Here is a 27,333-nt window from a genome sequence, read left to right as displayed (position 1 = left end):
TAGGGCAGTTTGCACCAAATTTTTGTGCAGAATCTATATGAAAACTGATGGGTGTTGACCATCTTGCCATTATAGATTGAGTAAACATGTTCATAGATTCTTGATCTGAATGCTTTCTTGATTTTACCCACATAGAACCTACCACAGGTACATGTGTTCAAGTATATCATTCCAATAGACTGATAATTGACATGGTATTTCAGCTTGAGTATGGTACCATTTGGGAGATTTAAAGCTAGGTTTTCGTGTATCCATCTGCACTGTTTCTAGTGTACACATCTATGTGTACGACTAGGTGTGTCATCTGGGCATACAGTGTGGGTAGGGATGTAATGACTGGCTACCAAGTAAACCTTTAGAGAGCCTGACTTCCTATAAGTAATTTGTGGTCTTAAATGGATATGTGTTTTTACATTGGGGTCCGATGTCAGGATACTCCAATGTTTGGATAACATGTGTCATATATTTTGTTGATATTTTGGTGAGTTTATTGTCTGAAGAGGGTGCAGGAGTTTTGTGAATAAGGTCATCCCTCTTACGTGTACTGGCTTTATGATAGGATATTTTAAGTACCGGTAATTTTTTATTGTATCCTCTCAAGTCCAGGCGAATAGCCTATTCCGGGATTGCAGTTTCATTTTAACCTTAACATTTGGCTGTGGGGCATGCTGTTGATTTCACCCATTTGCATAGCTTGCTAATCACTGTTCCATCATCGATGATGCCTGTATATACCAGGGGGCATATACCAATGGGTGTGTACAATGACTTCATCGTTAGGAAAGTTTCACTTTTACTGACTGCTGCATGTCATGTACTGCAGCCTTACATTTCTCCCAGTACAAAGCTCCATATCTCCTGAACAGTATGTCATACTGACCTGAATTTTGCAGGGTACACAGCGAACCCCCATAATATTTCATCTTCCCATCTTTATTAACTTACAAAATATGGGGGTCATAATTATAAATAATGTCGAGCGAACCCAAACTGTAAAGTTTGGTTCCGTACCGAATTTTACGTTTTTTGGTACCCGGACCCAAACCTGAACTTTTCCGGAAAAGTTTGGGTTCGAGTTCGGTGTTTAGGCAGATAAGCTCTGCAGCTCCACTACAACTTGTCCCAATTCATCACCTGTAGTGCCCTGTATTCTTAGATAAACTCTATCTAAGAATACATAGTATAGTACTGCAACAGCAATCGCTGTTGCCGTGTTGTGCTTCTACTGTGTATTCCTGGATAGAGATTCTCTATCTAAGAATACAGGGCACTACAGGTGACTACAGGGCACTACAGTTCTACTACAATGTCCAGGCACTATAGGTGATGAATGGGGACTTGTCCTCATTCATCACCTTTAGTGCCCTGTATTCCTAAATAGAGAAACTCTATCTAAGAATACATAGTACAGAGCTGCAACAGCAATCACTGTTGCTGTGCTGTGCTTCTACTATGTATTCTTGGATAGAGAGTCTCTATCTAAGAATACAGGGCACTACAGGTGATGAATGGGGACTTGTTTTTATAATGAGGACCCTCATATTTTGTAAGTTATTAAAGGTGGGGAGATGGAGTACTGCTAGCTATGAAAGGTCCCCTGTGTACCTTGAAAATTTCAGGTCGGTATTACATACTGTTCAAGAGATATGGAGGTTTGTGCTGGGAGAGATGTAAGGCTGCAGTGGGAGAGATGTAAGGCTGCTGTACGTGACATGCAGCAGTCAGTGAAAGTGAAACTTTCCTAACGATGAAGTCATTGTACACACCCATTGGTATACGCCCCCTGGTAAATATTTTTCACGTGTAGATTTTTTTGTTAGGACAGCGGACACAACGTCCGAACCTAGTGCATGCGTAGGAGGATCTGTAGGACGATGCCTGTAATTTGCGGGCTCCTTCACATACAGCCTCCGGCTGTCATTTCGGACTGCGCCCTATCTATACAAGCTGCTGCTGAATAAGGACTTCTGCCACCAAACAAAGAGGTAAGGAGGCATCTCCAAATTAGTCATATATTAACCTGGATAACCTGGAGGTATAAGTGTTAAGCTGACTTGTAGCCAGGTTTATTGAAGGTTGCAGATAAAATAACACAACAGCAAAAGAAAACCTTGCCTGTCCGGCACTTACTATACATAAGACATCCCTGTCTATCAGCTGGAGGGCTTCTCCCTGTCAGCTCAACACCAAGCTTACAGCAACCTTTTACTCACTTTTAGCTCATTCACACAGAACGACTTGAGCTCACTCACACAGACCGACTTTTTGTGTCCCCAGGCAGAGAGCTCCCTCACACAGACCACCTGTGTCCCAAAGCAGAGAGCTCCCTCACACAGACCACCTGTCTGTGTCCCCCAAGCAGAGAGATTCTGACTGAGCTCCTTGCTCTATGTTATATCCCCACCCTCAGTGCTTCTTCATTACTTCCACCTACTTTACATAGGGGAGGAATCTTGGGCAAATATATCTCCTTTCCACCTCCAATCCTGCATTGGTGTCACATATCCCCGCCCCCCCCCCCCAGACCCGTGGGACTGAGCAACTGAAACCAACATCATCAACACTGGTTGGGAACAAAGGGCCTGCTTTAGAGTCCGAAACGCCTCCTCTGCTTCATCGTTCCACTTTATCATCCCTGACCCGCTTCCCTTAGTGAGATCAGTTAAGGGAACTGCTATGGCTGCAAAATTGGGTATAAAGAATCTAAAATAGCCAGTAATCCCCAGGAATGCATTCACTTGTTCCCTATTTACAGGCTGGGGCCACTTCTGTATGGTTTCAATCTTGGCAATTTGGGGCTTGACTACACCTCTCCCAATAATGTACCCCAAGTACTTGGCTTCTTCTAGACCAATGCTACATTTCTTGGGCTTCGCAGTAAACCCTGCTCCCCTCAAATCATCAATCACTGCCTGTACTTTGAGTAGGTGTGTCTCCCAGGGCTTTTCAGAAAAAACCCTCTGTTCTGAGCGACCAGCTGTCTGTCTTTCCTTTTCTAGGCAAAACACACAACTAACAGACTTTGTAAGAGCAGTATCAACACCGCTGCTCATTTTGCGCACCGCACAGCTCCCAAGCACAGTATTGATGCTTCCATTTACAACAGATTTGGTCATCTCCTCACTGTCATACACTGCTCCCTTGGTCTTATCAACCACTCCAATTATACTGTGAATCACCGCATCTTTAGCCCCAACAGCCTCTGAGGCTGTAGCTACACTCTTGTCACTTGGTTTTTGCAGTATGTGCATTTTCCTGGTACCACCCTGTGTAAAACGAACATGACAAACATAGCATTCATATAGCTTGTCCCCAGAACGAGTACTTATGTGCCTCTGCATGTGAAGGTCAACTTTTGAGCTTCTAAGACAAGTATAACTGCACTGATCCCATTGGAAAGTTTTCTTTACACTTTTCTTTTTAACTTTTGTCCGTTTTGGAGGCTTCCTGTTTCCACGCACGCTTTCAGCCTTCCCTTCCACTGGTGTAGCAACGCCTTCTCCAACATGCTTCTGAGTATCCTGTTCATCAGGCACAACAGTGACGGTTTCTTCCCTCTTTACTTTGCTTAATTTACTAAATTCTTCCAGTACCTTTTTGCAAACAGGGACAGCTTTTCCAATCTTTACTTCGCTTAATTTACTAAACTCTTCCCACACCTTTTGAGAAACAGGGACAGCCTTTCCCAACTGCTCTTGAAATAGAGCCCCTCTTTTCACTAGGGCTTTAGTAGACTGTGTGAAGTGAGATATGGCACTATCGTGTTTGCTATTTTACTGGTAGACCAAGCCCCGTTGCAGAGTGCCAGCTTCTTCCTCTTTCTCTTTTGTCCCTTCATTCTCTTCATCATCAGATTCAACATCTCCTTCCTCAGCCACCATTGGCTCAGCTTCTTCGTCCTGCCCTTCAGGCTGTTCTTTTGTCTCAGCTGAAACAGGATCCCATCCATAAGCTTGAACTTCAATAAAAGGAAACTTTTCTCAGCCAACACAAGCACACATTCAGCAGCTTCCATCTCAGATAACAGAGAAGTATCCTTGACAGTCACTACAGGAATACTTTCTTCAACCCCAATCTCCGTTAACACAACAATACTTTCTATAGCCTTTACTGCACAAGAGACAGGGACACTTATTTCAGCATGCACTTCCTCACCCAAAACCACTGTACTTGGGACATCACCTTTGGATTCCTCTGGTTTCTCACAAGCTGCATCTGAAACAAGGCTGGCAATTTTCTCTTCTTTAGACTCCTCACTATCATCCTTATGTTCACTCTCTTGCTGCTTGGCCCATTTTCCCCTATCATAAATAATTTTCTGTACTCCTTGAGCCCGTTCCATATGTTCCTTAACAATTGGCATGACTGCTGAAATCCTGTCCTTGTCAATACTTCTACTCCTTGCCTTTTCTCTTTCCCTACTACCTCCCCTATGCTTATGTCTACTTCTACTGGAGTTCCTTGATTTTCTAGCAGGCCTTTCCTTTACTTCCTTTTAAGATTCAAGCACAGAACACATAACAGAAATTGGAAAAGGAGTGCAGCTATCTGCCGATACCTCAACTACTTCCCCTAATGGGGAATTCTCTAATGGTTCTGGGCCTATATCAGAGGCTGTCAATATCTGCAGTGGTTCCAACTTGGACTCCCATAATTTCAAAAAATGTGGAAAATCTCTTCCAAGAATAACCTCATGCGTTAGTGCTGGGACTAATCCAACTTGATGAAGCACTGACCCATATGAAGTTGTAATATAAGCAAGGGTTATCTGGTATTCACATTTAACCCCATCCACACAAGTCACAGTGAACATGTCTGATTTACTGTCAGAGGGGCCTGTAAGGCCTGCTTCCACCAGTTACTACACTTCCTGAGTCTAGCAGCGCAATCACACTTTTTTGATCATTAACTTTTAATTCACACAAATGTTTTTTGACACTGTCTGAACCTGCCACAGTACACAGCACCTGTGCAAACATAGACCTGCGGTTTTTCAGAAAGGCAACGTCACATTGCATACGTTCAGTCATAGGACAGTTCACTGCAATGTGTACCAACTCCTTACACCGAAAACATCTTCTAGGCCCTTTGTTTACTCCAAAATTATACACCTTGGGCTTTCCTGAGCCCACAGTCTCCCTATCTTCTTCATTTAAAGTCTTCACATTTCTCCCAGCTCCCTTAAGCCCCAGAACAGTCTTATCAGGAACTCTTGGAATCCATGGGGTTGAGGGCTGAGAGGTATTTAGAAGACCCTCAGCCGCAGAGTATCGCTCCACCAGATCCACAAGCTGCACCACTTCCTGCAAGACTTGGCGGTCTTCATTCGTGGCCTCTATCAGGGTGGTTAGCTGTGCAGACAGTAAGCGGTTGGCTTATTGCTGGGTTGCATTTGTGCGCTGTTGTTCTCTGGTTGCCTCCTGCTGGGCTGCCGCAGACTTTGCTGGGGTTAAGGGACACTTGTCTGGTTCATCCAACTCAGATCACGTGTTAAGCTGACTTGTAGCCAGGTTTATTGAAGGTTGCAGATAAAATAACACAACAGCAAAAGAAAACCTCGCCTGTCCGGCACTTACTATACATAAGACGTCCCTGTCTATCAGCTGGAGGGCTTCTCAGTCAGCTCAAAATCAAGCTTCCAGCAACCTTTTACTCACTTTCGAGCTCATTCACAGAGACCGACTTGAGCTGTGTATATTTGAAAATACTGAATGTACTACTGTTTCTATATGTGTTTTTTTGAATATACCTTGACAGTCACAGTCCCAGCATACCCGAGGAAGTCTTACCAGGCAAAACGCGTCAGGCTAATCAGTCACTGTGATAGCAGAACTGTGTTTAGTATGACTATCCCAAACCCGTGCTAATACAACGGAGCTGATGATAAAAAACATGATTTGTATGTAATTATGTATGACCCAATTATATGAATACATAATTAATTTATAGGCCTAAACCCTCATCTTTCTCTTGTTCTTATATATTCAAGTACACTTCGGGTGGGTAATATCTACCTACTAACATAGGGAGATAGAGTACCTCTTTCTTCATATATAGGTAAAAAATCTCCCTTACAACACAGGCAGCAATAAAAACCTATAGTTCCGGACTCCTCCCACTCCAGCTAAAGCTTAAAAAAGGTTTTGTTTTGTGTTCAGATTATGATAAGGGTGTCAAAAGGAAGTGAAAAGACCTCTGGGGAAATACAGCAAACTGCAAAATTGCCTTTTAAAAACAAAAGTTGTCATCACTTGAAATATAGTCTTCATTTCAGGATAATGAATATAGCCATGCTGATACCTAAAATTCCTGACATGCAATGTTGTGGGGGAAGTTTTTTTTCATAAGGGAATTGCTGAACTGGTTTTACTCTTAGTGGTGCTGTCAGTGTTTATGAAAATTCAGAAAATAATCAATGTTGAGATCATAAATATGAGTCATTCTACAACTGTTTTTATAGAGAATTGGCTTGTGTATTTGTAAATGTAAATGTTTTGATCTTTGGCACTCTTGTCTTGCCATAGTTAAGAGATTTTTTTATTCCTTGCAGAGAGTCTCCCATTAAGCAACACAACTTTTCCACACGTTATCCCTCTCATCACTCTTCTGGAGCGCGATGGCCCTCTGATGGATAGAGGAGAGCCCTGGGATAGCATTGACAATGGTGTAGAAGTGGTGATGGCTCACCTAGAAGCTGCCAGGATGGTGGCACATCATGGAGGTCTGTACCGGACCAATGCCGAAGTGAGGCTGCAAGGTGAGTTAATATCACTCAAAAGACACATTCTTCTAAAATTTAACTGGTGGCACCAAGATGGGTTAATTGATATCCAGGCACTGGAGTAGACCTAGTAGAGTTCTTTTCTGCTCTAAAACTGACTGCCAAGTTGGACTTGTCAGTTAATGTTACATAGACAGTGATGTCCCAACTTTGTAAGATATCAAAAGCTAAACTAAAATGTAAGGACCTCTAATCATACAACAATTACATTCATGGTATTGTTACCTTAAGCACATTTTATTGGTATCTGTGGAATGTGCCCTGTTTGGAGTGCCTTAGTTTGAAAGAAGGACCAATCTTATAAAAAGGTAAGGTTTATTTTCAGATTAGGATATATATACATATAACTTACAAGAAGGTCAATGGAAAGGGGTCTAGCTCTTTACCTAGCACATGGACATTCTCACCCACTCTAAAACATACAAGCCAGGCTTTTCTCTCCTTTGGTGAAGTGTTGTCCAAGAGACCACAAAGTCCATCACTTCCCGGGCTCATATGAGTTTGCTGTTTACATCTCAACTCCATTTCAGGAAGACTGCTGTAAATAGTATAGTAAAATATCATCAGGGGTCAAACTGACCAATGTGATAAGGATCCTCAGGTATCCCCTCATGAAAGATCAATTATTATCTCTGATCAGCAAGCCTTTGATGGCTGTTTTATGGTAACAAAAATGCTGCTTTTATACTGCTTTCCATAAGGCAAAACTTATACTTATTTTTAAGTCATATTAATATTATTACTAATATATAGCCCCAACATATTAGGGGTTGCAAATGACAGGCAGATACAGACAGTGACAAAGGAGTAGAGAAAACCCTGCTCCGAAGAGCTTACAATCTAAGGAATATGACATTTTTCCACTTCCAACAGTCCCTTAGTGTGTTTGTTTTGTTCAGTATCTGGTGCTGTCTAGTAGGCTACAATGTACTGATCAAACTAATGCTTCCCTGCGGCTTTCATTACTGATGATGATCATGCTGGCTACTGTGACGCATACATAAATAAATTCATTTATCAAGACTGCTCAACAGGCTGACTCATGTCTGTATATTCAGCTAGTAGGTCATGCACATCTACAGTGTATTCAGTAAGTTGAGTTTCCTCACCCTTACTGCCAACATAATTGTATGCAGTCCAGCTAGTGAAGTAATTTTCTATAGAGGAAAGCCTGAAAGACCTAATTTATTATTATTATTATTATTATTATTATTATTATTATTATTAATAATAATAAACAGGATTTATTATATATATATATATATATATATAGCACCAACATATTCTGCAGTGCTGTACATTAAATTAAATAGCCTTCACTGTTCTACTGTTTTTGTTGCAAAAAGTCCACATCAATTACTGTCCTGCTTGCAAGTTGTCACTAGAATTGAAAGTGAGAGGATTTTTTTACAAACAATAATAATAACAAGAACACAATAATATCTGACTGAGGTCCTTTATTAACATATATGTGTCTGTTTTTATGCAGCCCTTTTAACTTTGTGTTTTCCACCCCTGAACAGATTTCCACCCCAGACAGGATCTGTTAGAGGTCTCCAGCACAGAGTTTCAAATGCGAATGCTGTGGGGAAGCCGAGGTGCAGCAGGCAGCCAAATGGAGAGATATGACAAATTTGACAAAGTCCTCACCGCGCTGTCACACAAATTGGAGCAATCAGTGCGCTTTAGTGAATTATAACATCCTGGAGGTGGAGATTGAAATGCCGAAACGGAGGACATCAAGGGGATAAAATACGTGCAAAGTGATGTTTCTCAGAGATTTCTTTGAAGAAATAATAGCACTTTTCAGTGGCTCCTATCACAGGGGCCTATATTTTGTCACAGTGCATGCTGGATCTTATCAAATTTCAGAAAAAAATGTACTGTACATATTATTTTGAGGAAATATATATGTGGCTCATTACTGACCAAAATTTTACTTTTTGTTTAATTATAAATCTGGACATTTTACTGATTTAAGGTCCACAGTATACGACTGAAGGTCAACCCTGGAAAAAAAAAAATTATGGCATAGTATCTGGCTACTGACAGCAGGACATGTGATCAGTCAATTCCTGACTGCAGGTCATTCAATTAGAACTAGATGAAAGGGGAGTTTCTTGAAGGTGCTGCAGTGTCCAGGTATGAGCAAGAATAGTAAGCCTCATTGATATAGGTCGCTGCAGACTGGCCCTCAGTTTTAAAGACTAGACTCAAGGGTTGTTGACTATCAAATGTGGGAAACAATGGTTTAGGTAGGATGTAAAAATGACACACCTATAACATCAGATGAACTTTGATTGCTAGGCTACTATGAAAGAATTTAGCAGCTCATCCTGGGACTTATAGTTCTACAATACCTGAATACCCATAGACTGCCTTAAACTGCCATACCCCTTCTTGATGCAAAATTTGATACAAAACTGTAGAATTTCGTTATCCCTGCTATAATCCTGACAGCTGCCAAAAATAAATTGTCCCTATAAAATGTCAAAATCTACAACCGTGGGTTATAGAGGGCTCAATAGATAACTGCCTAATAACAAGAATAACTCCCTACTAACAATGCCAAATATGTATAATGCTGACCAAACTGCCATGAAGGGAAAAATGATCAGTGACCTCATCCAGCAAATGTATAGGCTGCTTTATCCTGCCTGAATGTGCATAAAAGTATAAAACTGAATTGGATGCCATCTAGTGGATTCTGGCTAGACAAGTTCACAGAAAATGCTTGTTTTAACATCAGATCTTAATTCAAATCAATTCCATTGCTGGTTGTCACAGCCAATATTGGTAGAGTTATTTATTTAAGTTTGTAACATACAAAGAAAAATGATAGAGTAATACATACAAGACAATGTTCTCCCAGTTTCTATCATTTAGGCACACCAAGTCATCTACATTTTCCTCTCCTATATTGCAATAAAATGTGTATTTCACCAAGCTTAGCCTGTGTATAGAAAAAAATTAGATGAAGGCAGAGATTATGTTTTATTTTGATGTCTATCATCTAATAGATGGTTGATGGCACTCCAAAAGAAAAAAAATATCATATACTATATTTTGTATATGAATAGCAGCTAAAACACATTTGATCAGTTGCCCATCCCCAACACAAATATTCTAAATTGTATTGCATGTGCCTATCAAGAAATCTAGGCAGGGTAGGGAGGGAGGGTGTCTGTAATTATGCAAAAGTATAGCCCTGGTTTGGGATCTTCCTTTACAGTAATGTAAAGCTGAACTCCAGGAATATATATACAAAACACACATTAATGCAGCTATGTAGTCATAAATACACTGTTAAATCTATTTTTAAAATGTAACAGTGTAAATACCTGACTTTACCTGGTACCTTATGCAATTTGATGTACTGAAAACCTCAGAGTAGGAGAAGTTGGGAACTCAGTCAGGTGTGCTGCCATGATTATGCCCAAAAAGGAGCATGCTAAAGAGCGAGAAAATAAAGGGATAATGTTGGTTTGTCAAGGCAGATTCTTTAGAGAACCAAAAAACCATGTCTAATTGAGGACATCAGCATTGGACCACAATCCAACTTAACAGTGACAAACCAGCTTACCTTGTTCCTAAAGGAAACCTGTAGTAAAGGCTGCCACTGGTTTTTCAACCAATGTTAACATTTAAATTTACTGTACTAGGGATCCAATGGTTAGTATACTCTCTTAAGTCAGCGGTCACCAACCGGTGGTGATCCATAAGAAAATGTTGGTGATCCATGGCTCTGGCCGGTGCACCCCCGGGCAGGGTCAGGAGAAGAACCCCACTGGGGGGACGCACAGGCCAAGAGCCGCAGACCATGTCCCCTGTACAGACGGCAGGCTCAGGGAAGTGGGCAGGTTGTGAACACAACCCAACCACTCTCCCACCGCAGGCTCAGACCTACCATGGTAGAGTAGGCAGGGTTCTGGCATCATGACATCACTAAAGGGGAAGTTACCGGAGCCGGTAAATTTAGTGGTCCTCTGGTCCCAAAAGGTTGGCGACCACTGCTCTAAGTCACTGATTGGAACGGGTATGCAGACTTGTTACAATTTTCACCTGATTTCACAATTTTCACACCTGATCCAGGTCAGCATAGCAAAGAATTGGCAGCTAGGCAGCTAGCATTTTCAGGTTAGCAGTGGCATCCCCTGTAGAGTTTTTCCCAAAAGAAGAGGTGAATAGTAGTTTACCTGGGATTTACACAGAACAGTAAAATGACAAATGGCAATCAGACAGTTATATTGACAGCCATTGTAAAACTGATAATACTTGAGTATACATAATCCTAAAAGGGCTGTATTTTTTTTCCAGCAAAAGATGCTGTTGACTATACCAACTGTACAAAATGTTAGGCAGCCCTCAATGCAGACAGAAAACTTAGCAATTTGTAGGGGGGCCATCATCAAAAACTGGTGTAAGGGAAAAACATAGCCCATTTATAGTTTTTATAATGTGAAGAATGTAAGCAGAAGTCTGATTGGTCGATGTGGGTAATATATTTGCCTTTATAAACGTTTCTGAATATAAACCCAGTTGAGCTGCAGAATGATGAATGTCAGTTGTTATATGTGTGGACTTGTGATGACTACATAGATGTGTACATAAAACTTGGCACTCCTATATAAAAAGTGGTGCACTGTCTGGTTGTACAGTAATTTCCATCATCCCATTGTACATAGCCATGTCCTATTCATATTCATGTAAATAAATGTATTGATGTAAACAGTCTGTTTGTGCTCAATCCAAGCTGAATTGCGTGCAGCATTTTACTTAGATTTGTTATGGCCATGCAAGGAAAAAAAAAAACATGTCTACCTGAACCCTTGTCCCAGTTGCACATGTTCCTATGCTCCTTCAATCACCTCCCAGAAGCAATCAAAAACAACATTGTGCAAGTTCAGGGACACTCTAGTTGGAGCTTACACTGGCTTAAAGACAGTCTTTCTGCTTCTCTGTGATGACACTGGACCAGAACTGATACTCGCACATAAGAAAAAAGGGAGTGAGTCACATGCCCTTCCATACCTGAAAGTACCGGGTATATTCTTCGCTTCTGACAGCTGAGCAGAGAGATGGAACTCTGCTTTAAATCTATAATTTCTGCCATTATACCAGCTCCGCTTGCTTCCAATACTAACCTGCTCCCCCCTAGAATTATAAGAAAAGCCTTCAAAACAGTAATAAGGTAAGAAAAAATCTCCTCTTCAAAGCATATGAGTACTTCTGGGATTCACTGGGTTCATAGATGACAGTTTCATGAAATATAAAAACATAAATTAAAAACAAGAAAACTTCCAAAGCTCCATCATACAAACAACACACATGTGTGCATAAACTGTGTACCAGATTTTAAATATTGGCTCTGGAAGACATGGGAATATGGCAACGTAGACTCACTGGCTATGGGGGAGGGCTTTTTTCTCTCCTCAGTTCAATCTATATATTAAATTAAAAAAAAAAAAAAAAAAAAAAAAAGCTAATGTAAGGGACAGAAGAAAAAAATATTTCTATCAATAGAAGGTATATGGAGAATAGATTGCCTACGGAATAAACCTATTGGTATAGGAGAGCGAAGTGATAGGGATAAACCCATTACTGGGATTATGGTTTGATGGGATATATCCCCTTCCCAAAAAGGGAGGTCTAAAGCACTGAAGCGACATATCTCACCAAATGGGACTGGTGTCCTCTATAGCAGCAGTCGCCAACCGGTTGTCTGCGGACCATTGGTCGTCTACGAGAAAATTTTGGTGGTCGGTGGCTCTGGTGGGTCCATCCCCGAGCGGGGTCAGTGGAAGGACCCCGTTGGGGGGATGCACCAGCCTGAGCCGCGGACCATGTCCCCAGTACAGTTCCCAGGTTCAAGGAAGTGAGCAGGCTGTGTCCCTGGACATAACTCTCCCACTCTCCCATTGCTGGCTCAGATCTGCGATGGGAGAGTGGGCGGAGTTATGGCATAATAATGTCACTCTTGGGGGAGGTTTCTCAGGCATGCGAGGTCAGGAGCCGGAGATTTTAGTGGTCCGTGGGACCGAATAGGTTGGCGACCACTGCTCTATAGAATAATAAGTAAAGAGGCTGAAGATGGAGCACACACATATGACCTATAAACTGAAGAGGAGAAAAGAAAAGAAGAAATTAGAAAGATGAGGGAGAATGGACTAAGTAGGGTGAGGAAAGGGAAAGGGAAAAAGGGGGAGTCTTTTTTTCTCTTTCTTAAAAATGCAAACAGAAGCATGCATTACATGGGGGATTCAAGGTCAACCTTTGCTTTGCCCAAACAAATAACTTTAATTTCCCCCCTCACCAGCAGCACATACTATCACTTTGCTGCCTCATCCTCTGTACAGCAGCCAAGAGCAAAGACCGACGCACTGTGTAAGCTTAAATAATGAGTTTACATAGGGATAAGGTCAACCCCTATAGTAAAGCACTGGGCCAATCACCACAACTGAGGTTTTAACTTCCCTACAATATCCACAACTAGCAAAAAAGTATTTACATATAAGAAATATACAATAGATAAAAAGCTTGCAGTGTCCTCCCTACACCACGCAGGTTACACACAAATTCTGATAATTATAAACATTTCGCTTTGCTGAGCTGAAGATATCATACTCATCTTTCCTCTACCAACATGGCGGCCGCCTCCTGACAGTCACATGACACGGGCCACCGTTTAGAAGAGAAAAGAGGACTACATTTCCCGTCAAGCCGCGGTTGCGATGAGGATGGCGGTTCACTTCAGTCTGGTGCAGGTTTTGCTTTGGGCTGCTGGTTCTGGGATGTGCTGGGAGTTCTCCACCCTCCATTGCAACTTATACTCTGTCACCGCCTGTGAATGCAGCTTCCGGCCTAACTTGAACGGTGAGTGGAAGAGTGGCTGACAATGCTCCGACCCGAACCCCGCACCCGGCCCAGTACGGAATGGTTTATTCCGATCGGGGGAATTTTTTTCTACTCTTTAAAGATACAGTCCAAAAATGTTATACTTGTAGATAGAATATCAGCTCTGTGGCATTATTAAAGGATGACTCTAATTTCAATATTACAAGTGTAACTTAACTTTTACTTTACATAAAAGGGTAGATAACCATTTTATGTAAGGTAAAAATTCTGTTTTTTTTTTTTAATGCAACACTGTTTTTTTTTTTTTAAAACAAAAGGGTGCACCACCACCACCACGCACTAATTCTCGATCGCCTAGGCCAGAGGTCCGCAATCTTTTTTGGCCACTAGGCCATTTATGAGGTGGGCAGGAGCACACTAGGCCGGACTCTCTCTGATCCTGCCCAAATGGCCCTGCCCCCGAAGTGAAATCCCACTCCTCCGTATGAATTGCAGAGGGGGAATGTTCCCTATTTACTTCTGCCGTCACGGTAAATAGGGAAGAAGGGAGTAGTTTGTTGCGGCCTAATTCCAGCCGGTAACCCACGGCTCGGGAGCTGCGCATTACTGGCCAGCGTTAGGCCAGATTGGAAAGGGGGCGTTAGGCCGGAACAAACTACCAGCTGGGCTGTGATGTGTGACATAAGCATCCCCGGGAGGCTCTGCGCTCCTATTCATTGTTTCGGGTGCTCCTTCTGTGCATGCCCTAGGTGCTCGGTAAGGAGTCCTTTCATCAAATGGGGGAAAAAATTTCAGTGAGATCAGCAAGTTTTTTTCCAAAACTACTTCACCTGATCTCGCGCCTGCTTTGGGTGATGTTGGAAGAAGAACTAGGAAGAGGAGGATAAGATGGCGGCAGCTGGCCCGAAAGCAGATACTGGGATGACGCAGGACCCAATGGAGGAAACCTCCGGACTGATTGACTGCTCTGCGGGATTGAAGGTAAGTGAATTATTTTCTGTTTCGGGCAGTTTTGAGTTTACTTCCTCTTTAAGGCAAACTACCCCCTTTGCCTCCATACCCCTTGTAATTATCAGATCACAGGGTGGCTTGGTGCAGGAGCTATAGTCATGGCAGGAGGAGCTCCTGTTATATCCTGGACCATGCAGCACGGTGCATGGGTGGGGTTCTGCACCACGTCACACACTGATCTGAGATATAATAATTATATCATGTACAGCGCTGCGTAATATGTTGGCGCTATATAAATCCTGTTTATTATTAATAATAATAATATAAATATTATTGTCATAGACAACCAAGTGGGGCTTACAACCTAGTCCCTAAAACCAGCCCAGAATATGGGGAGAAAAATGAGAGCCTGTTAGTATGTTTATTTTTGAGGGTGGTGAATTAATGCACAGACCTGCAGTGGGTCTCAGGCCACAGCTGCCCCTTTTCCTTTTTCAAAGTCAGGACTTCTCAGGTGGTGATAATGAACACAGACCACCCGACTAAGGCTATGTAAACACATGCAATAATTGTCATTGGAAAGGATCTTTCACGATCCTTTCCGACTAACGACTGCACGATGCATGAACGAGTGCTGTACATACATTGTACTGTACATTGTCCGTGGATCCGCCAGGACGGTCGTTCGGACGATGGACGAGGAGCGCTGTATACACACCCGATTCTCATTGCACCTGTGTACCCAGCCTAAGCAGTGTGCTAATAGAAGACCTATCATGGAGAAGAAAATAAGCCTTGTTATTGATGTGTTAAAACATACAGCTTGCCTGATTGGTGTTCTGATCCATTGCCTACAATACTGTCTGATCTGCAGTCCCACAATGAGTGTACAGTTCGGGTGTCACACCAACTGCATGCTTGTTCCAGGTGTGTGATTGAAGATCAGTTTTACTTCCAGGCTATTAGCATTCTGTAGAACGAGTTAAGCAATGGAGCCGTCCATAATCTGTCAGAGACAGGTCCACTTTAAGGAAGGATTTAAAGCTTACTTAACCCCCCTGGCGTTCTAATTATGTCGTATTTTTATGTCAAAAGCGTTACATTGTTTTGCATGGAAATTTGTTGTTTATTTTAGGCCTGTAATTCTTAGGAATAACTCCCGGGTATGATAGTTTGAAACACAAATCATAAATTATAATATAATAAATAATTGTAAATGAAATAAACCTTAAAAAATTAAAAATATTTTTAAATTTGTCCAAACAAGGGTACAATTATAGAATAAAATTTGGATTATTATTTGGATTTATTTTTTAAAACTTTTTTACTGTGATCAATGTTTTAAGAGCAGATTACAATGTAATCTGTTTTTAAATTTCCCACCAAGCCACGTCTCCCCGGCGTACTGACGCTTCATGCATCACATCGATCGAACCCCGGAATGTGATGCAGAAACCGGCTGGGGATCGCCAAGAATGCCGCTGGGTCGATAGGAGCTGGTAAAAGTTTTAGTGTGGCTCAGGGTTACCGCTTTTGGCATGTAAAGTTCACCCTGAGCCACATTCAGGAATATTGCCAAGGCAGGTAATAAATAATAAGTCCCTTGAAACATAATGTATTACACATGAGCACTAAATTAAAAAAAATGACAGACAGAAAGGACCAATGAATTGGCTGCTTAAATACATTTTCAAGTTTGTTTATCTGGTTGTCTTGTTACTTCTGCAGCTTTGGAGTGTGACCTCGCTCGCAATTTGTTCGGGCAGCATCTGGCCCAGGAGGTGGTGGTGAATGCTCTGAGGGACTTTCTAGAGGCAGATTACCCCAGCAAACCCCTAGTATTGTCGTTTCATGGCTGGAGTGGCACAGGCAAGACTTTCCTGAGTTCCCTGCTAGTAAAATATTTGTACAAAGATGGAGGCCGCAGCCCCTACATCCATTACTTCTCTCCAATCCTCAATTTCCCTCATGCTCAGAATCTTGACCAGTACAAGGTGGGCCATCATATTCTGTAATTTTAAGTGACCATAATAAAGGATACCTGTACTTTATTATAAATGTTTTTACCCACAGCAATCCCAAAACGTTTGTTTGTGCAAAGCTAAAACCCAAAAGCTAAGCCCTTCCTTGTAGGCTAAATACCTGGTAGTGTTAAAGCTTTAACCTGCCTTCTCGCACATTCTCTGTAACGTGACCAGGTATTATTGTAGCTTTGTTCAATTAGGACAACCTACCAGTCTGGTGGAGTTTGTCATGCAGATCTAGTTGGTCCAGTTCTATCTTGAATTCAGAAGTTTAAAAATTCACTCTTTCTTGATAAGTGCAATTATATCTGATCAGTGACATTGTTTCATCTACCTGGTAAAAAAAACAACAAAAATGTAAAGCAATGGCAACATTTGATTCTTTTCTGAAGGAACAGTTGGTTGTAGGTTGTATAGGTTTGGTTCTGAACAAACCAGAAGATTAGTTGGTAAGTTAAGTCAATAAAACCAGTCTCATTTAAAGGAACCTATTTTGATAAGTATAGTGCAGTTTCCATTGCTAATACGATTGAAAGTTGCATGCTTTGGAGCCATCGTTGTCACCTTTCAGTTCTTGACAGAGGTGCTATCAGGACAACCACTTGTTTTGGGTCAGTAAGGGAAGAATAATCATCCAACTTTAAAGACAAGTCGGCATTGCCAGGTGACACTTTTCTATCTTGCCAACTGATGTCTGTTCCATACAAATAGCAGCACATTGTCAAAACATACAGAGACATATTGATTCATTAATTTTAAAATATTCTATAATATTGTCATAAATTTTGTCTTAATCATCTAGGAGAAACTCAAACAATGGATCCAGGGTAACCTCACCACTTGTGGTCGATCCTTGTTTCTGTTTGACGAGATGGACAAAATGCATCCAGGGCTGATAGATGTCATTGTTCCCTTCCTTGGTCCATCGTGGGTGGTGTTTGGTTCAAATTACAAGAAGGCTATATTTATTTTCATAAGGTTAGTACATAGCATTATAAACTTTACCTACAACTGGCTATACTGGTTGAGGATTATTCTTAAAAGAGCAACACCTTTCACTCCTGTGCTCTTGACTTCTTCTTTTCTCTGTCTGGACTGCAAAAAATGGCACTGTAGCCTATAGGGTAACACTAGACCCCCTGCCAGGGTGAGCAGCCAATTGCAAGACCCTTTCAATGTCACATGAGGTAAGGAAGTTTTTAAAGTGTGTATATATATTCTAACAATTTTATTTACCACTGTTTGGCCTGTTAAATATATTTTTAAAGTGTTGTTTTGGTTTATCCATTTAATATGTTTTTTTCAAAACCGCTTTAAAGTGACCCTGTTATTCAGGCAACAACTGTACTTTAGGCAATACCTATAAAAGTACAGCGTACTTGCTTATTGTTACTGATGCCACTTATGAAGTCCCTGTCGTCTTCCACTGGTTGACCTCAAAGTCACTGCCAGGGATCATAGTGAGTTTTGCAATGTTCTGAGGGTTTGGTACAATATTTATAAATGTGCTGCTCAGATTGTTTCCTGATCACTGGCAAAGATCAGGAGCTGTCAGTCACTACACCGCCTCACAGCACATAGCACTGTCTGCCTATAGCTGTCAAAATGACACATAGATTACTGTTCCGTCCATATGAGCCATCATACCCAGGGGTTTAATCTTTAGATTTTTTGGCAGTAGGTATGTAATATTTAATTTTTTCATTTCTCCTCAGACAGGTAAAAAAAAATATTGAAATTAATATTTACCACATCAAGTCGGTTTGTCCTTAACATCGCACATGCAAAGCCTGTTATCCATCTGCTTTTCAGAACACTTTTCATTAAGGTGAATTATCAAAGGAAAACACGACCTCTCCTTGTACCTAATTCAGAACACACCTTTCCCTGTCCTACAATTTATGTGATTGTAAATATAAGGGAAAAAAATAAATAAATCAGAAACGAATTTTATTTTAGATTACAATAGGCAATATCCCTTTTGTGAAGTCTACTTTTTTACTTGTATTTGCAGCAATTCAGGAGGAGATGACATCAATGAGGTGGCTCTGAAATTCTGGAGAGAACGCAGAGACAGAGAAGAGATTCGACTGAGCGATGTGGAGTCTGCTATAGCCAACACTGTGATATCAGACCGTGAACGTGAGCTTACAGTCAGACTAAACAATATACTGTGCTTGTGTCACTGTAGCTCTACCTAAAAAGGCTTTATTCAACTGAGTTTGACTACATCTCCAAAAATGGAGAATCGGGGTGATTGCCTTTTTACCTGCCAGCAAAGGTTCCAATACATTGGGAAAACTGGATGTTGAGTCATTCTGGAAGGGCAAAGCTTGCAGCTCCTTCCTACCCTTCTACAGTCCAATTAGGTCATTACTGTGACTTATTGGCTGGTAGAAATGTTTGGGGTGCAGGAGGAAGCAGGCAAGCTGTACCACTACTGAGAAGTGCAATTGTTTTGCCTGATCAGATTGGACTGATATTCAGGCACTGAGCGTCAGAAAACTGCTACAGTTGTGTGCAGGCACAGACAACACCTCAGTAATAGATATATTGATTTTAATGTATGAGACATTAGACCTGATTTCTCTGGAGAAGGCTGGAGAAGATATGCTTTCATCATTGAACCTGGGTCATCCAGCAGACCAGGAAATGACAAATTTCCTGACTTAAGAAACCCATTACAGGTTTGCTGGATCACCCTGGTTCACTGAAGAAAGGCTTGGCGAGCTGAAATAAATCAGAACCATTGTTTTCTATTTCTCTTGGTTTACTCACATTTTATCAGTGGTAAACCAACTAGCTTTACCTACTCAGCAGCAAAAGTAAGTAAGTAAAACATGTCTTAAAAAATAAATAACATTTTTTGAAACACAGCATGCCTTTCAATAGCTTCATGAACATGGAAGTAGTATGTACCGTATTTTTCGCCGTATAAGACGCTCCGGAATATAAGACGCACCCAATTTTAAAGGAGGAAAATCTAGAAAAAAGGTATCGGGTGAGTATAATATTTTAATTATTTTTTTTAACACATTTGTCGTATAGGACGCACTAACTTTTCCCCCTCAGTTTTGGGGAAGAAAAAGTGCGTCTTATATGGCAAAAAATACGGTAGTTGTAACTGGATCTTAAAGTATTTAATTAGTGCCCAAGCAGGGCAGAGCGACATATTCCTCACCACTCAAACTCCTCTTTACTCACCAGACTTCACTAGGACAGATGAATAGAGTGCAGGGAAGAGAACAATTAACATATCGGAGAGATATTACACAATCTTTTATTAACATTTATGATGTTTTTCAGTATTAAATATAGAAACTTCTAAACTATGCATTGCTTAATACAAAATGTGTGAAACAGACACCACCACAAGTAGACACATGAAGGTGCCTGCAATATGTAGCAGAAACTGTTTTGCCTCTTTGTTGACTAATGATTGGGCCAGCTCTCTACTGTGGAAGATGGGGGAGTAAAGAATTCAGATTAATACAGAAATAATAGGTGTTCTTATATATATTTAGGTGTGTGTATTTTTGTCTGGTTAGTGACACAAAGAGTTAAAGCCAAATGACCAGAATAAACGCCAGATAAATAGCATTTTCAGAGGAAGAGGCCAGTGATAGCAGGCTTTTTATTTTTCCCATGACATGTTTAATTCAAGGTACCTGTAAATGTTCCAGATAGGCACCTGCAAACCCTATACTTTTTGTTACTATTACACAGCAAACCCCATGTTGATTTACTGTATTTGTATTTTTTGGCAGATGGCTTCTGGCAGTCTGAGATCATCAAGCAGAACCTTATAGACTTCGTTGTGCCTTTTTTGCCTCTGCGTCCTCACCACGTCAAGCAGTGCGTTCACAGTGAGCTGATGCAGCAACGTTTGGCTACTGAAGAAGATATTGTTCAGTCTGTAGCAGACAGTCTGGTTTACATTCCTGAAGATGAAAAAGTTTTCTCATCTACAGGCTGCAAAACAGTTCCATCCCGCATCGTTTACTACCTGTGAGCATTTGCTTTGAAAGGGGACACTTAGAAATATGTCCCAGCAATTAGCAAACCCATCCCCAGAAGCATATCTGAGCCTTCACTTGTTGGGAGACACCAAGTGACCCAGTGTATAGATATCTAGGGAGACTGCTGATTTCTTTGTACAAAGTCCAGTGTGTTCTGATTGTTTTATGGAAATGTAATTGGATAAGTGATCTGTTTACAAGGACTGAGTTCTAATCACATTATATTTATTTGGAAAGCACCACATGACAACTGTGTTGAGAGTCGAGGTACAAGTGGGTGGAAGTGACTGAAAACATTACTGGATGTCTTGTTGTAAAAGTTTTCAGCAGGCTGTTTTTTCCATTTGTGAGGTATGTTCTTTTGGGGAGGGGTTGTAAGAGATGAACGAGAAGGCCGCACTCTGGAAAAGGCAGCAAAAGTCACTGAAGTTGATCTGTGATCAGGTTCTCATTGGACACAGATTCACATCCTGCTTCTTACGAAGAAAACGTAAAAGTAAAAGGAAAGTGCAAAGAGATTGAGGTATCCTTTTACCTGGTGAAGCCATGTTCCTGTGTATCCTTGTATATAATTTAGTCATGCCAAATTAGGATAAGATTAGTAATGGATCTGGGGAAGATTGTTCTTTTATGAAATAGACCAGATGCCTGCCTATGTGTGATCAGCCATAAATTTAGGTTGTTTCCCACAGATAATAACTATCCTGTATTAGAGCCAGTTTTAATAAGAGCTTATCCTAAGTGAAAATATCATTGTGTAAAATCATCTCACTGTGGACAGCAGAGCACAGTGCACTTATGTATTCCCTGCATAGGACATCTACTGATAATTTGTTATCCTCTTTGGCCTTACGTGCACTTCAGTTTCAGAAATAAACATTGTATTACATAATGCATCTCTAAAGAAACCATGCTGTCCATTCCTTTGGGCAGAATTGGACCAAGGGTTTCAAATGCTAGAATATTTCTGAATAATGAATGACCTCGTTGATTGCTACATTGCTTCTTCATTTCTTTAAGTCCTTTTTATTTAAATCAGAATACTTCTTGTTTTGGTAATTCCAAGGTCTTAAACTATTGAATGTCTGCTTTAATCCAATATGAAGTTTTAGGACTATACTATGAGATCTGTATAAAAAAGGGGAATCTGACTGGTTGTGATTACTGACAAATAAGTTCCCAATAGTGTTTCAATGCTCATCATGCAGCCTCCCACTATTGGCAACTAATTAATAGTGGACTTTGTAACAAGTCACATGGCAATGTCCAGTCCTTGTGACCTGTTTAGTAACTTCTGTATTTAAATCTTTCTACAATGCAAATTAGATTAGGGAAAGCAGATCTACATAGAAAGAGACATCACTGCTGAAAACTCTCCATTTGTAGTGCTGACTGTTGACTTAAGATCCTTATCCTTGTCTTAAAGCTTTATGAAATTTAGCAGTATAGCATAGGCAACAGTGTAATCAACATTGTACAAAAAGGCACTATCTCTGCTGTCTGAAACCCCAAAAATCAATACTTTTATCTGACTTTTTTATTCTGAAAAAAGTATTTTAAAAACTGGATGTGAAATCATTTATTTGTAAACTTACATTTAGGTTTGTATATTGAGCACCAAGTAGCTCATTGTAAATCAATGGATATGTGAATAGGAAATAATAAAATTGAATTATTGGTGCTGCAAAGAACACATTTATGACTCATAATGCAGAGACTGAGGCATTTTTTGTTTTCTCACATTTGTTCATATCCCATAATGCAAATGGTTGTTTTTATAATGTCTCACAATATTAAAAACATTGTAGAATGTAACACTGGGAATAGTGTGGTTTGTTTGGAATGAAAGGAATCCTGCGCTGGGAAAGTCAAGACATTAAAGTGAAGGGGGACTTACACCTTAGACAGTTTTCACTAGAATAGGTATCCTTTAATTGGTACCTTCAGTTTTTAAACCTGATGACCCTTATCACTAGGTTATATTTTACATTTCTGTCATTTAACAACAGGGCAAAAATAGGATTCTGGCTAATGAAAAACCAAAATTGTGGTCTCCTATGACCCAATTAAATGTTAATATTACATTTCAAGAAACGACAACAATGGAATTTATTCCTTTCCTTCTAAACTCATATTTATTGTAAAAGTTTGTTTACTCTCCTCTTCTGGGTTGTGATTGGCTGTCTTTTGCATTTGCTGCCTGTTGGCCTTAACAGGAACATGAACATGTCAGTGGAAATTTACTGCTTTTTCTAGTGGAAGTAAAATTTGAAATGGAATAGTTTATATAAAGAATATGTGCATTTAAACACAGAGTGCACTTATCTTTCCCTCTCCTCTTAGATTTCCTAACCTAACCTACTCTCTCCATTTATAGGCTCATTCTTACATATAGAACTGAAGGGCCTACTTCTGTAGACCGATTACTTCTGACTAGTTTTCTTCACTTTATGCACCCTAACAACAGAACCTTGTAAATAGCGAAAAAGCTGTGTCCAAATATGAAGAAAGACAAATGCTATAAAAGTCTATGATATTGTAAAGGACAGATGCTGACATGAAAGTAGCCATAAACTGTAAACCAGGGGTGCCAAACCTACGGCTCGTAGGCCACATCCCGAACCACATTGGGCCTGCTGAGCTATTAGATCCGACCCTCTCTGCTCAGTTGTCTTCCAGGGAATGGGGTGCTAGAGATGTTTCTCTATGAGATCCAGCTACCAGGAGGGGGAGCTGCTCCCTGCCCACTTTGTACTTTGAGAAAATCCCAGCAGCAGCATGAGAGCTGTATCTGTGTTCATGCAGCTGTTATTATGTCAATGTATAAATCCTCATATCTCTTTCACTGATTGTCATACATATGTGAAATTTTCAGGGTGTACAGGGGACCAAAGAAGCTGCTGCTAAACCAAATGTAAGCCTTCTATAAGTAACAAGTTGCCAGATACTGTGTCACAAGCATAGAATCCTAACAACTTGGCATGTGAGACAGGTTTCTTTGTAAAACTATTAATACAAGACTTAAGTGTCATCCATTGCAATTCCTGGTTATCCCTTTCTAACCTTCCCCTGAAAAAAAAAGTGGGAGATCCAGATTACTATTTAGCGGGAGATACAGGGACGAATGGCTTTTCAGCAAAAAGCGACCTCTAATTTTATGCCAAGCCTGCTAGCTAGAAAATAAAAAGCGGATTTTGCTCTACAGTGGGTGGGAGTAATTCTCGATGCATATGCAGCATATATTTAAGGGCAAAAAAATATAAATATATTTAAGGGCAAAATCAGGTAACATTTGTTGACCTAATATCGGGGGTGTGTAGGCATGTTTATCAAGCAGCCAGTCTCTGATATTTTATGTTAGTGCCACCCAATTATAGAGCTCCACATTAGGGAAATTAAACCCTCCATTTTTACCCAGTTGGTGCAAAATATGCATGCTCACTAGCTCGTTTGCCTCCACAGATAAAAGATCGAAACACTTTATCAAGATCTTTCAAATCCTGTTGACAAAGCAAGATCGGTAAAATTTGCAAAGTATATAGAAGCTTAGGGAACAATAATATTTTGATCTTGATATTGACTTAATCTTCCCAGATAGGATCAAGAGTAAAGGAAGACCACTTATGTAGCTGGGCTTTCTTAGATCCCCAAAGTGGTTGAATATTAGTGCAAAAAAGTTTTGAGATTTGGACCCCTAGATATTGTAGTTTTTCTTTACACCAGACAATGGGATATAAATGATTCCATCTGGGACTAACACAGTTAGTCAGATATGTTATTTAGGTATATTTTATCTATATTTTATCTGCATAAATATGGAAATTATATTCCTATCAATGCATATAGATATTCAATTAAAGAAGGTTCATGCACAAATAATAGCTAGTCATTCAAACAGTTTAATTTATATACATATACATATCTATTTACATATTCATAAACAATCTTGAGGTGCAACAGATAGACCAATCCAAGACCTTTAAGTTTATTGAATAGCCCGATATCGCTACGTACCATGCTAGGAGGCTTAAAATAGCCGGCAGACTGGTTTTAGCTTGGCTATATATAGAAGTAAATCGTCTCCGAATGCTGTGATTTTCACTGTTTTATTACCTAAAAGAATACCTTCTCTTCATAGTAGGTCAGGTTGAAAAACAGAGTCAAGAAAAACAGTCATCAGACATCAAAGTCCATCAAGTTCAACCACTAGGGAAATAAACATATCCCAGATATAAAACCCTATGAACATAGTTGGTTGAGAGGAAAGCAAAAAAAAAATCCTGGCACAATTTGCAATTTAACGGGAAAAAAATTCCTTCCTGGTTCCATGAGGCAATCAGATGTTCCCTGGATCAAGGGTCGCTGGTATTTTTACTTTAAACCCTTATTACCCAGCTATATTCTGTGCTTCTAGAAAAACATTCAGGTTTTTCTTAAGCAATCCGGTAGTTGCTGAAACTACTTCCTGGGAGGACCTATTCCACATTTTCACGGACCGTGAAAAAGAATCCCTTCTTTATCTAGAGCTTAAACTTCTTTTCCTCCAGACGCAGAGTGCCCTCTTGTTCTTTGTAATGATCTCAAAGTGAAAAATCAGGAGGAGAGTTCTCTATATGGACAGTTTATATATTTATACAGGGTGATCATATCCCCCGTTAAACGTCTCATCTCAAGGGAGAATAGATTCAGTTCAGCTAATTTTTCCTCATAGATGAGCTCCTCCATTGCTTTTAATAGTTTAGTTGCCCTTCTCTTCACTGTCTACAATTCCACAATGTCCTTTTGTGAACTGGTGCCCATAACTGGACTGTATATTCCAGATGTGGTCTGACCAATGCTTTGTACAGGGGCAGGATTATGTCTCGATCTCTGCAGTCTATTCCTCTTTTTATATAAGAAAGTACTTTGCTGGCTTTGGATATTGCAGCTTGGCATTGCATGCTGTTATTAAGTCTATGATCTACCAGAACCCCCAGTCCTTTTTCCGCTGCTGACCCCCCCCCAAATTCAAATTCAGAAGATTGTTCAAGCAGCCTCAATAGGGGGTCCAGAGCTAAATAAAAACAACAACAGGGACAGTGGACAGCCTTGACAGGTACCTCTGGTCATTTATACTGGGGAGCACAAGGATCCGTTGATCAACAGCATGGTGTGGGGCGATTTGTATATATACTGAATGAAAAATTGTTGTAGCCTATCGGCCAAAAATTTGGACAATATTTTAAAAATCACAATTCAGAAGCGATATCGGCCTATAAGATGAAACCAGAGAAAGATCCTTGCCCTCTTTAGGGATCAGAATCATGTGTAATTGAAATCTGGTTGTGTTGCTGAAGTAAAGTTTTGTAAACATCTGTTAAGAGGTGCACAGTACCATCCTAAAGTAATCTGTAAAATTCAGCCGAGTAGCCAATACAAAGCTATTTTATTTTAATACTTTGTATGCAAATAAAAAAAGTTATATATATTTTTTTTACCTTGCATGATTTGAAAAATTAACTAAGATTTTTACATTGCACCATGGATCCTTGCATTCCTAAGCCCAGTATGACGCAGGGGCCCCCTGGGTGGTGACAATTGTCTCGGATGTTCCCTACTGACTGTCATCCTTAGGGGTGTCCTATTTTTAGATAGGCTCCTTGGGAGGAAGCTACGTGCACCTTGCTGGACAATGACGTTCCCCTAGTTAACATGGTGCACACGGCTTTGCAACCTATGCGGAAGCCGCACTTCCACTGTTCGGGCAAAAGTTTATGCACCATGCAAAATACCGTTAATTAGCGGAAGATACAAAGGGTGAAGGGATGTGCAAATTGTTGCAGCTGGGGATTTGTACACTCGTGAGGCGTGAGGGTGTTGGTTGTTGATTTTGATCTTTGGAGCTGTGAAGCTTGAAGGGAGTATATATGGCCCCACTATGTAAAAAGGTAAAATACATGCGCATATTGTTATGATCAAACATAGGGGCAGCAATACCAAAGTGTGACTTTGGATGCGCACAGCAGCCATATTGGGAATAAAGTACTTATATTCCATCTAATTTTTTCATTAGTAGTTCCTTTGTTCAGGCGCATTGCGCTTTGACGCAAGTGTGGGTATTTTGTTGAATAAGTGGTTGTGTGTTTATGTTCTCTATGTAAATATAAAAAAGTAAATGTTGATATAATGCATTATAAATATAAAGGGGCAGCATTAATGGTGTGAATTTGGAAGCTCACAGCAACCCTATTGGAAATTAGGTACTCATATTTTGATTTCTTTTAACTATTTCACTAATTGTTTTAGGTGCATTTTTTGTACACAAGTGTGGATATCACATGTTGAATAAGGTAATATATATAACTTTTCACTTAAATGTAAATACAATGTGGTAAACTACTAAAGACTATATAGTTTAATGTCCATAATTTGACGTTTTTTATTGTTTTTACATGTATTTTATTTGGGTACATGCAACATACATGCATGCAATTGAACATATGTTTGTATTTGGCCATGTCATCACTGTAATGTTTTTATTTACAGTTCTCTCTCCTCCTGAGGAAGTGGACGCGATCCACGAAACGCATTGAAGATAGCATGTCTCTGTTAGTATGTATGCATGCTAGTACTTTTATGTTGTTTTTAAAATAAAATGTTTTTTATAGGATGATTTGGTCATATTTATTAAAATAAATGTATTAAAATATATAGTTAAAGAGTT

At 40.2% G+C, this 27,333-nt stretch overlaps 3 protein-coding genes across 8 annotated transcripts in view; 2 read left to right on the top strand and 1 right to left on the bottom strand.

The window, feature by feature from the left end:
• SH2D3C (SH2 domain containing 3C) overlaps positions 1 to 11,510 on the top strand; it is an 85,380-nt gene extending 73,870 nt beyond the window's left edge. For all 5 annotated transcript variants that reach the window (XM_072431365.1, XM_072431369.1, XM_072431367.1 and 2 more), the window contains 2 exons: positions 6,551 to 6,757; positions 8,305 to 11,510. In XM_072431365.1, the coding sequence (XP_072287466.1) occupies positions 6,551 to 6,757; positions 8,305 to 8,480 (383 nt within the window). In that variant the 3' untranslated portion in view covers positions 8,481 to 11,510. The remainder of the gene's footprint in view (positions 1 to 6,550; positions 6,758 to 8,304) is intronic.
• Positions 1 to 27,333, bottom strand: part of CERCAM (cerebral endothelial cell adhesion molecule) — a 461,142-nt gene that overhangs the window by 367,472 nt on the left and 66,337 nt on the right. The window lies entirely within an intron of this gene.
• TOR2A (torsin family 2 member A) lies at positions 13,487 to 22,445 on the top strand. 2 transcript variants are annotated; one of them, XM_072431371.1, is made up of 5 exons: positions 13,488 to 13,654; positions 16,316 to 16,581; positions 17,414 to 17,589; positions 18,626 to 18,753; positions 20,379 to 22,445. In XM_072431371.1, the coding sequence occupies exons 1-5, from the start codon at positions 13,513 to 13,515 to the stop codon at positions 20,621 to 20,623; spliced, it is 957 nt and encodes a 318-aa protein (XP_072287472.1). In that variant the 5' UTR covers positions 13,488 to 13,512; the 3' UTR covers positions 20,624 to 22,445. The 2 variants fall into 2 exon arrangements, with proteins under 2 accessions (XP_072287473.1, XP_072287472.1); XM_072431372.1 differs by lacking the exon at positions 16,316 to 16,581 and having other exon boundaries at positions 13,487 to 13,654.

Source organism: Pyxicephalus adspersus, chromosome Z (genome assembly GCF_032062135.1).
Source record: "Pyxicephalus adspersus chromosome Z, UCB_Pads_2.0, whole genome shotgun sequence".
Classification (NCBI taxonomy): domain Eukaryota; kingdom Metazoa; phylum Chordata; class Amphibia; order Anura; family Pyxicephalidae; genus Pyxicephalus; species Pyxicephalus adspersus.
Note: the sequence above shows the minus strand (reverse complement) of the source record. Positions and strands in the feature narration are given on the sequence as shown.

Excerpts from the sequence above, each read along its gene's own strand:
- TOR2A (XM_072431371.1), top strand. The coding sequence starts at position 13,513 with ATGAGGATGGCGGTTCACTTCAGTCTGGTGCAGGTTTTGCTTTGGGCT. Across the intron at positions 17,590-18,625 it reads GCTATATTTATTTTCATAAG|CAATTCAGGAGGAGATGACA; the intron begins GTTAGTACATAG and ends TTGTATTTGCAG. Across the intron at positions 18,754-20,378 it reads TGTGATATCAGACCGTGAAC|ATGGCTTCTGGCAGTCTGAG; the intron begins GTGAGCTTACAG and ends ATTTTTTGGCAG.